This window comes from Lygodium microphyllum, chromosome 20, assembly GCF_053477565.2.
Source record: "Lygodium microphyllum isolate KBCC chromosome 20, Lygodium_microphyllum_v1.1.10, whole genome shotgun sequence".
Taxonomy (NCBI): domain Eukaryota; kingdom Viridiplantae; phylum Streptophyta; class Polypodiopsida; order Schizaeales; family Lygodiaceae; genus Lygodium; species Lygodium microphyllum.
This window is the reverse complement of record NC_141154.1, coordinates 56,312,544-56,323,661: the sequence shown is the minus strand read 5'-3', so window position 1 is coordinate 56,323,661 and position 11,118 is coordinate 56,312,544. Positions and strand designations below refer to the sequence as shown.

The 11,118-nt window shown below is 41.6% G+C and overlaps 1 protein-coding gene across 1 annotated transcript; it reads right to left on the bottom strand.

Annotated features, from left to right (window-relative positions):
* Nucleotides 1-3,930: 3,930 nt before the first annotated feature.
* Nucleotides 3,931-5,690, bottom strand: LOC148018920 (uncharacterized). Its single transcript, XM_087660708.1, has 2 exons — nt 5,150-5,690; nt 3,931-4,469 (listed from the first exon to the last, which is right to left on the bottom strand). The coding sequence occupies exons 1-2, from the start codon at nt 5,686-5,688 to the stop codon at nt 4,229-4,231; spliced, it is 780 nt and encodes a 259-aa protein (XP_087516834.1). The 5' UTR covers nt 5,689-5,690; the 3' UTR covers nt 3,931-4,228.
* Nucleotides 5,691-11,118: the final 5,428 nt, after the last annotated feature.

Sequence of the window (11,118 nt, the reverse complement as noted above, 5' to 3'; positions counted from 1 at the left end):
GGTTTATATTGTGCTAATGTCAGATTCACAGGGCAATAAATACATAGGGTACATAGGATTCTGGGCACAATTTATGCTCGAATGCTCTCGCACAATCTCCTTTCAAAATTCCTCCCTCCTACATTCACGCATATATCCATTTTGGCCCTACATGAATCACTTTTTGGCGGCAGAAATGGTAGTTTTTGACAATTTTCCCTATTTTCCTATGTTTTCTGGAAAATACCCAACGTTACGTTGGCCTCCACCCTATTGGACGCGCCCTTTTTTCTCTCTCCTCTAAAAGGCCCTCCTTTTGACCACCAAATAGCTCTAATGTATATGATTTAAGCATCTAGAGTTTCCTAATTTTTCAACAAGTTGAGATCAAGTAAAGGAATCTATTCCAACCTTCCAAATGCATGTGCATTTGAAGGAACAATGTAAGTCATTGAGTTTTTAAAAAATTATAGGCTACAGATGGCTTTTTAGCAACTTGTATAGAGTTAGATGGTCGCCTAAAAGAAGCCATTGATGAGGTCTAAGACATTGACAAGAAATTAGGTTGAAATAGAGCAATGATAATGTGCAAAAAGGAGTTTGAAGGAGCTAAGGTATCAAAAGAATGAAATATGTGAGAGGATTGCATACAAAAAGTACATGAACTAGAAAAACTTTTGAAATGTCTCTTATCAAGATCAAAGATTTTGGATTTTTAATTTTGAGGCAACTTTAAAGATCCAACCTTTTAAAAATTTACACCATGGTATCGAAAGCAATAAAAAATGGCCAAAAATGGCAATATCAATGATAAATGGCTAGAGTTGTCTTGTGATAATAAGTTTAGAGCCTCCTTTTACGCTTTTTGTTATAGATAGATAAGGTTTGGTTGAATTAGTAGAAATTCAAATGTTAAATTGAACCATACATGGCAGTGTCTTATTGGTCTATTTACTAATCTCATTGTTAGTGAACACTAATAAAAGGGCTCTTTTTTGCTCAAATTTTTCCTTGATGCTATGATGGATGCATAGTGCACAATGCACAATTATTATGTGTACACTTAATTGTAGTTGGTGCAAAGAATGTGGTGGGATTTAATGTAAGAAATAATTTCAAACCTTAAATATATGTCAAAAAAATTATATAAAAAACAATTAAGTTCCCTCCTCCCCTAGGGTAACCAAATGCCTTTAAGAGCCTCCACTACTCTCTTCACTCCTCCTCAACCTTCCCTTGTGTATACGAAGGGCATCAAAGAGCAAAGAGAGAGGAAGTGTACCCACTCAAGACAAGTAACCTTTTTAATGTTTGCACATTTGAAATTGTTTTTTCCTCTACAATCTCTTATGCCTTCCTTTCCCTCCAACCCATGCCATTAGGGAAAAATTGGACTCACTTTTGAGCCTTGTAAGAATTGTCATATTGTTCTTTTTAAAAAAGGGAACCCATCGATAACATCCATTATACCTCAAAACTGTATCATATAGCACATCATTGAAGAGGTCTTGATGAGAGGATTCTAATGCACCAACCTTCGACAAATTTGGAGTTTATATGCTCAAAGTTATGGCCTCCAAACAAAAAGTCACATTCTTACAATAGAAAGATGCTTGTGCAAAAGAGGATTGCAACAAAAGATGGTTACGGTGGGAAGGGTAGAGAAGATGAATATGGTGGGAAGGAGATGATGAAGGTAAAGGAGGTGTAGGCTACTTACTATTAGAAGTTTGTGACCACGAGGTTAAAACACCACCCTCACAATCGAGGCTTGGTGGGTGGGGGGGCTTGGTTGAAGTGGGTGGCCACCTGCTAAGAATGGGAGTGATCAATCCACCCAATTTTAGCTTGACCAAGTTTATCAGATCATGCTTAGGGCAACCATTTGATCACATAATCACTCATGAACTACAATTGGTGTAAATAGCACTGATAGAAGAAGTAACATCGATTAATAGGCAATGAAGATCAACTTCACAATCCTACTGCTTATAATTGGCATCTTTATATTATATTGCAATAAGTTGTGGGCAATTTGAAAAAGAGAGATTGGACTAGAGGCAACGAATACTTCACAATGACTGCCACATTTGATGACTACTATCACCATAATGAGGCAACACAACTCACCATTAACAATGATGATGACACAAGAATGATGAGTTGTAAACAAATCTTGCACTACAAATTTAGTTGCCACAATTCATGTTCCCTGTAGATATTCCATTGCCACAACTTAGCTGATCATCAAGGGGACCCACGAGAGAGAGAGAGAGAGAGAGAGAGAGAGAGAGAGAGAGTGTGTGTGTGTGTGTGTGTGTGTGTGTGTGTGTGTCAAAGGGATTAACAAAGAAGCTATGTATTGGTGATAATCCATTTTTCTCTTCTTGTTTGTGGTACAAAATCACTTACCCCTTTTTTGTGGTGCACTCTTTTTTAGGCTGAAGGGTGACTAGCCCCATTCCCACAAAATGTTATGCAACACAAAATCAACATCAAGACCATTGAACACAAGGGGCATTGACACACGTCGCATGGCTATCTTGCACCTAGCCAACATACACATGAAACCTAATGATAAATCTAGATCTAACATTTGCAACAATAGATCAACTCAAAGCTTGGGTGTGGTGATCATGTGCACCCAACTTTACCTCATTGTAGTTGGGGTACCTCAATAGACAATGCTCCAAGATCCACACAACGTTGCTCATCTTGATTCACACCCTTATGTCCACCTTCGCATGCAATATGGAGAGAATATGAAGAAACGAAGTAGGGCAAGATGAGCTTCACAATGAATCCCTCACTCCCTCTTCAATTCAACCTCACACACACACCCTCCACCTTTCACAATAAAAGGATGTATATGGAGAAAGCAGAATGGCAAGGGCTCCTCCATCAAGTCCCTCACTCTTGAACTTGCTCTCTCCCCCTCTCCTTCACTCACACAAGCATGAAAGAGAAGCAAGAGCAAAGAATCCCAAAGTTTACACATACATGGACAGCCTTCTCCATTAAATTTCATCCTTTTTATAAATGAATAGCCTTCTTAATAGTCACAAAAGTTTACACATACATGAATAGCCTTCTCCATTACGTTTCAACCTTGTTATACACGTTTCTAGGGTTTCTCAATCTCATGGATATCCAACCCGTGTCCATGGTCTTCTCAAAGAGCTTACAACCTACTAAGCCCAAACCTTATACCTGATGTCTAAATTGACTTGTCCATGCTCTATCCTTGTGGTGCTATCAACTTGTAACTCTGCACAAAAGGACCTAGCTGTTTCCACTTGTGTTACGTCCAGCATTTCCATCCAGACTGCGTGCTGATCACCTCCAATCATGGCAGACACGAAATGCTGCGGAGCTTTCCATTACCACCCCTCACAATTAGAAGCCCATTTGGCTACGGAAAGTTAGTGACAACACATGTTGTGAATTTGTTGAGGCCTTCGATGTTTAGTCGTTTGTGTCAAGCAGATGGTACACAAATGTCTAGCCTGGTTTCATATTTAGAACACGTCTTCATTTGATGCAACATCTAGTCACACTTGGCGAGTACATTCTCTCTCCAAATCTAAACTAATCTTCATTTGATGCGACATCTAGCACATTCTCTCCAAATCTAGACTTTCGTCATGATGCACACGAGGACTTCCAATTAAGACATCCAAAAGAATTGTCTTGAAACTACTAAAAGGACCACTCAGAAATGAGCATGTTATGCCAAAAGGACACTTACAATGTTATGCCAATAAATGTAGGCAATAGTCGCAGCGAAAGCTAAATGCGTTGTCACATTAAACCTCCGTACAATTCACATTTTAATTCGAACTTCAAACCGACAGTCAACAACTTTACAGGAAAACTGATTAACTACAAGCGCTATGAAACCCTACAATAACAGTTTACAATAAAGATAAAAGCATCAAACGATGATAAAGAGACTTAAAAGAGTTCAGCAGAAAATTCCATAGCATCAAGTAAGAAGGCGTTTGACAGTTCAAAATGCTTGACCAGGCGAAACATTCTGACTGGAGGACATAAACTAAGTCCACCATCCGATGTACACATCAAAAGCGCTGGTCACCAGCAAATTCTGCAAAGGGAAGTGCTCCCCTTTCTGCCACATTGTAACAAGGAGCTTTCTAGGACCTTTGTCAACCTTTTCTACTTCAGCGAGGCTGGTTGAGATCCTTTTTTCTTCAATCAACTGGTTCTCAAGCAAAAAACTACCCCAGCCTCACTGGCCATCTGCCCCTGGCTGTTCTGCCGCATGAACTCCCTTGAGCGGAGTCCCAAAGCTCCATGCAAAGCCGTAAGGATCCATCACCTTGCCATACCTCATGCCCCATGGCTGGTCGGCCACCTCTTCAAGAGGCTTCGCGCCTGCCTCTACAGCCTTGGCATATGCCGCATCTGCATCATCTGTCGATATGTGCAAAATGGCGCTGGTCCCCTTGAGGGATGCGGGAGACTTTACACTGCAATAAAAAAATCGACGTCTCAGAGCTAAGCATCACGAAATATTACACTACTTAGCCTCATATTAAAGCTGATGCGATGAACACATTAGATTGCGGAAACTGGGCCCTACAGTAGGCCAGAACTTTCTACGCAATAAAAGATTAAGAAAGCAACGAAAAGCGACGTCCAATGTACATATCAGAGCAGTAGACGCACCAGCAGCTCCTATTGACGCCGAGGAATAACGAAAGACCAAAGAGAGAAGGTTGAGAAAGTGACGACGTAAAGAGAACGTTAAGAAAGTGACGAAGCAAAGAAATATACAGTTAGTTTCTCTTAGTGCAGGTGATAGAAAAATACGACCTCTACAGTCTACATAGCCTATTCTAGCACAGCTAAGTCGTATCAAGCGACTATCCCGGTGCAACAAATATGTAGTTACAGACGGGAAACAAAAAACATCTAGAAAGAGCTAAAACCTCAACCGTCTACAATAACCCCTTCTAGCACAGGAAGCCTTATCCAGCGACTATCCCGGTACAACAGAAGCGCCAATACGTAGTTACAGAACAGAAACAAACAAAACAGACAAACTACACACCTCGGACCTAAAATGCCTACATACGGCCAAAAATCTCGAATATCACACGTCAAAATTCGAAAGAGCACAGAGAAAAACGAGAGAATGTCACGTTACTGGGGTCCAGTCTCCTCGGTTTCGTCGCAGAGCATAATCTCAGCAGTTCCAAACTTGAGGTGAGAATGGAGAAGGAGAGCCTGGTCCTGTCCGGCCTTGCGCTTAGGGTGCAGCGAACGTGAGACCTCTTCGGCACCAAAGGCACGCTTGTAGAACGAGACGGCCTCAGAGGCATGGGGGGCTTCCACCACGAGGTGAGGCAGGCAGGCGCGGTACAGAGAAGGAGAGGCGTTCTTGTCGCCTGCGGCACCGTTGGTCTGCTGCTGGACGCTGTCGGCCATGGATATGGCAAGAAAATATGTCTGTGCTTTCAAGGAAGAGGATAGAAAGAGAGAGAGCGCGCTGGTAGAAGAACGGGCCTGCAGAAGATGAAGCAAGAGATGGATATGGCGGACTCGTGACCTGCAGACGAGCGATACAAGAAGGCACACAAATTTGTCGGTTAAAGGGGGAGCGAGAGAGAGAGAAAGAAAGAACCCTCTCTCGGTTCTCTTCACACAGAGGGACGGAAGCCCCCCATTGAAAACACGCGTACGCATCGTGATGTCGCCACCTGACACAAGCGAGAACTTAGCACCAAAAACACTGCCATATTTGAACTCACATAAGGGTGGTTACACACCGCCATTGCCCGCCCAATCTGTGCCCAGTTTGTGGGCACAGGAAAATTTGACTTGGGCGGTCACCTGTCCGCCACCTGCTTACACACTGGGCAGTCGACACTTTTCATTATCAATAAATGTCCGTTCATCTTCCGTCCACAATAGTTTACACACCGGCCACCACCTACCAGCGGACACTTCCTGAATTGTATGAGAATGAAGGGACGCTACGAATGTTGATCATCATTCTCATAATAATTATTTTTAGAATGCTTGATTAAACACTTTAAATCGACTAATAAACCTTTAAAAAAAGTCACCAAAAAAACTGAAAACATGAATCTGAGGTTTTTCCTACCAAAGAACTCCAAGATTATGACCTTATTGCGTCGTTGCTTTCTGCGCCAATATATTTATTTCTATGGTGACTACTATTCATGTTTTTGGAAGCTCACTCGCTTCCAAGAGAGCAGGGGATGATTAAACCCTGAACTGGTTTTTGGAAGAGAGAGAGACCTGGCTGGATGCATCAGATTGAAATATACCTTCCCACCTTCACGATGTGAACATTTTCATGCGAAGAGAGGGATGATGAATCCAGAAAAATATAGAGAGATGAACCTTCACGATGTATACATTTATGCATGTGGTGAAACGGGCAACACAAGGAAGCTCCTGTGTATCAACGGCTCCATGTGTGTCAACGGCCACAGGGTGCACCTACCTGGAGCCCATGCCCACGGCAGAAAACAGAGAGCTCTCTGTCAGATGAGCATGGCAGTAGCAACGGAAACGGGCTGCTACAACGGGCTGCGCTGCAACGGAAACTTGCAATGGGAACGGGCTCCTACAACACAACGGGGATGGTTACTGGAGCCCACTCTATCCTGGAGCCCACCATGGGACCAACAGAGGAGCTCCGGCCAATCGCGATGGACCAGAGAAGGCGAGGACGGAACAGGACGGGGGAGCTCCCCCGCCCTGCGGAACGCAGAAAGGGGGCGGCGGGGAGCATTGAAGACAACATGCCGGGCGCCATGTGTGTGTAAGAGGGGGGCGCCCTCTTTTAGAAATCCGGCCTTCTCATTGGCCGGATTTAGTATTCGTGGGTGACCACAGACCGGTGTGTAACGGGCCTAAGTCCAAGTGTGAAAATATACAAACTTTTGGCTCCCCCCCGGTAAGTATGTGACCATGGTTGCAAAGAGTGTGAAGGGTGAAAGGTCCCTCGAGATGATGTATGACTGAGAGTGTGATAGCCTTCATAGATGATACTAGCGTTCCTTGCATGGAACACTATCCCGCTTCAAAAGTTCCCTATCGCACAATAGCTTTGCCACCTTTGAGCACAAAAACATCACATGCTTCACTATCGCATGCTAATGCTATCACATGGCAACTTCACTTCCCTATCACACAATAACTTTTCCACCCTTGAGCACAAAAACATCACATGTTTTACTCTTCTCTACTCGCAACCCCTCTATCTCTCACTCTTTTTACACTTCACCCCTCTATATTCACATTCACTCACTCACTCTCTCCCTCCCTCTCTTGCCCTTTCTCTCTCTCTCTTACACGCATGTATAAAAGGCCAGATATGCATCTGCACCCAGGAGTACATAGACTCATATATACATGCAATAACCATGCACCAAACTTGTAAACTTGTATCCATACTTGATATGTGCAACAGCTAGAAGTAGCTCTATATAATCCTTGGATGTTACAATGAGAAATAACATTACTGCACTGAAACGAACCACAAATGAAAGATACACGAACCACACCCCAAAGTTTAAGTGTATCCAAGCATTACATAAAGACTCTCAGTATTAATAACCCACGCAGGTGAAGCAAAAGCTCGAAACCAAAGTTTGTTCTAGAGACTGCGCCCATAACTTTGTGCCACAAATTCAAGTATCAACAAACCACAAGCGTCACTCCTTGATTGTGCCTATGCATCTACATCCAAATGTTACAAAATTTTTGAAACTTCATGTGAGGCTTAACCAAAATGAAGATTTCTTCTCTTTGAAAAATCACTGTGAAATTTTCCATTCTCCAATACAGCATGGCTAGGCGAAGCAAGCCTCATCACCACTCTTCATCCTGGTGATGGTATAGGGGACATGATAGTCTTTCCTCTCTTTCTTGCACCTAAAATTTTAGAAGCTCACAATGTAAATGTAAACACATCTAACAATCGACAAAGACTACTTAACATTAGAACAACAATACGTGGCCTAACATCCGCAACCACTTAATAGGCATTGTCATAGCTCGATGTAGCATCATAAAACAATAGAGGTCTTTAGATTCATATGTTGGCCACCCCCTCGGTATTCTATTAGTGTGAGATTGTCGAAACCTCTTATCATGTTCAGCTTCACCCATATGCACTCGAAAACACTGAGTACACACACAATGTCTTCCTCCCTCCCTTAGTCTATGCGACTCCTCTGTTTACGACCCCTCTCCCACACCATTTTTACATCTCTCCATGTCTTTTCACACACACACACACACACACTCTCTCTCTCTCTCTCTCTCTCTCTCTCTCTCTCTCTCTCTCTCTCTCTCTCTCTCTCTCTCTCTCTCTCTCTCTCTCTCTCTCTCTCTCTCTCTCTCTCTCTCATGCATTTTCATTTAGGTATATAGAGACTCATATATGTATACAATGTCTTTTATACACTAGACTTGTAAACTTTACCTATACTTACGTTGTAAACTTTACCTATACTTACGTTGTATGATATCTAGAAGTAGCTATATACAATCCTTGGATGTTACAAATAGAAATAACATTGTACCAAACCATAAACAAAAGACATACAAAATGCATATTTTGTATCCTTGAGTGCAAGAAATCACATTCTTGCTCAATATCTTCTCTATATCCCAAATCTCTCTCACTATTTTTTGCCTCGTCCTCCCTCTCCCTACCCCTTTTCACCCCCCTCCTTCATTTGTGACTTTTCTCTCGTATATTTGTTACCCATCTCTCTTTCTCACATCTATCTTCCTCACCTCTATCCCTTCCTCCCTCCCCCCTTTTCACCTCTCCCTCCCTCCCCTCTTTTATCCCTCTCCTCTACTCGCAACCCCTCTATCTCTCACCCCTTTTACATCTCTCCCCTCTCTCTCTCTCTCTCTCTCACACACACACACATGTACAAAAGGCCAGACATGCATTTGCATCTAGGAGTACATAGACTCATATATACATGCAATGACCATACACCAAACTTGTAAAATTACATCCATATTTGCTATGCGCAATAGTTAGAAATAGTCCTACATGACCCTTGGATGTTACAATCAGAAATAACATTGCTACGCTAAAATGAACCACAAAGTTTAAGCATATCCAAGCATCACATATAGACTCTTTAGCAATATTAATAATCCACACAGGAGAAGCAAAGCCCAAAACCAAAGTTTTCTCTAGAGACTATGCCAATAACTTTGTAACATAAATCCAAGTATCACAACAAACCACAAAGCATCACTCATTCATTGCACCTATGCATCTACATCCAAATGCTACAAAAATTTTGAAACTTTTTATGTGCCCCAACCAAAATGAAGCTTTCTTTTCTTTGAGGAATCACTGGGAAAAATTCCATTCTCCAACATTGCATGGCTAGATGAAGCAAGTCCCATTGCCACTCTTCGTCTTGGTGATGGTACAAGGGACATGATAGTCTTTCCTCTCTTTCTTGTACCTAAAATTTTAAAAGGCCACAATGTAAACATAAACACATCTAGCAATCAACAAAGATTACTTAACATTAGAATAACAATACTTGGTCTAACATTCACAAACCACTCGATAGGCATTGTCACAGCTTGATTTAGCATCACAAAACAACCGAGGTCCTTAAATTCATACACCGACCACCCCCTCGGTATTCTATCAATGTGAGATCATTGAAACCTCTTATCCTATTCAGCTTCACCCATATACACTCGAAAACACTGAGTATACCCACAATGCACCACCTCAATAAAAAGTGGAAGTAAAATCTCTATATTGACATCATCATATAAACGCTCAACGGCCCTTGCAAGTGTTCTTTTTATAATATCATGCGTTGTCACTACATGCAAGATACACTGTAGTTCCTTCTGATACTTAGAAGCTAGATAATAGCCCTAGCTTGGAGTAGGCATCTGTAAAAGTTGAGCAAACACTAAAATATAGTGTAGGAAATACTTAATTACCACTGCCATGTAGAAGTAAAGCAGCAATGCCAGATGATGATGCTGCTCATGCTATATGCCGATCACTGCATAGCCTAGTAAGCAAACACTTATAAAGAAATTTCTTCCTAGGACCCACTGGGACAATCCAAAAAACAACATCCCCAAAGTTTGCACCAATAGCATCTATAACTATATTATATGCAACTCTTTGTTCGTCATTCAACATTACCTCCATAGAAACACAAACTCTACGCTAATCTAGTATATAATATGCATATTCATCTTCTTAAAGAGGATTAGCACACAATTGAGAATCTGCTCAATGAGGTTCTGGCAATCCATCAAAGTTACACAATCTTCGCCCATGTTGTCGTAAAAAATCTTGAAGATGCAATAAAGCCATGTTTGATGCCTCTTGTTGTAGAACTGCAGAAGATATATGCACATGCTCTAGCTGTAACTTATACAGAATATCCTCTACCATTGGTGTCATAAACCTATCCCAAAGTTGATCAGGCTGCGTAGGCTCACAGAAGACAAAAATTTTAGCAAACAAAGCACACAATTGGACACCAATTTGTATCGAGGTAGCTTCTTCCAAGCACACACCATACTCATCATCACCCTCTAATACGCCCTTTGCAATACAGGCTTTCTTAAAAGTGTTGTACACCACATTGCCAATAATATGCAAATCATCAAAAGACATACATCATCGAGACACTGTCAAGAGTATGTGCAAGTAATAACGCTCACCAGATGTGGGCGGCACAAAGTATATTTGACCACATGTATTTCCACCACCCTTTATCTTCGCCCATACCTTTCGTTGTGCATTCCACACCCAATACACTGGGAAGTCTTAATAGCGAATAGCTCAAGCCTCTGGATGAATATGATTGCACACAAACCATTTCATAAGAGTAGTTTTCTTGATATCTTCATTTTTCATAACATTTGATATAATGTCTGTATCTTAAAACACCACACAATTATCAATTAGGTAAGTGCACTTACAACTGTTGTATATCAAGCTTCTCATTGTACAATGCATAGTCATATATTCGCCAACACGCTTCCGAAGCAGAAAAATACCGTGCATCCAAATAACTCTCAATCTCATCCAATTCATGGATACTTGTACCATTCAACCCTGAG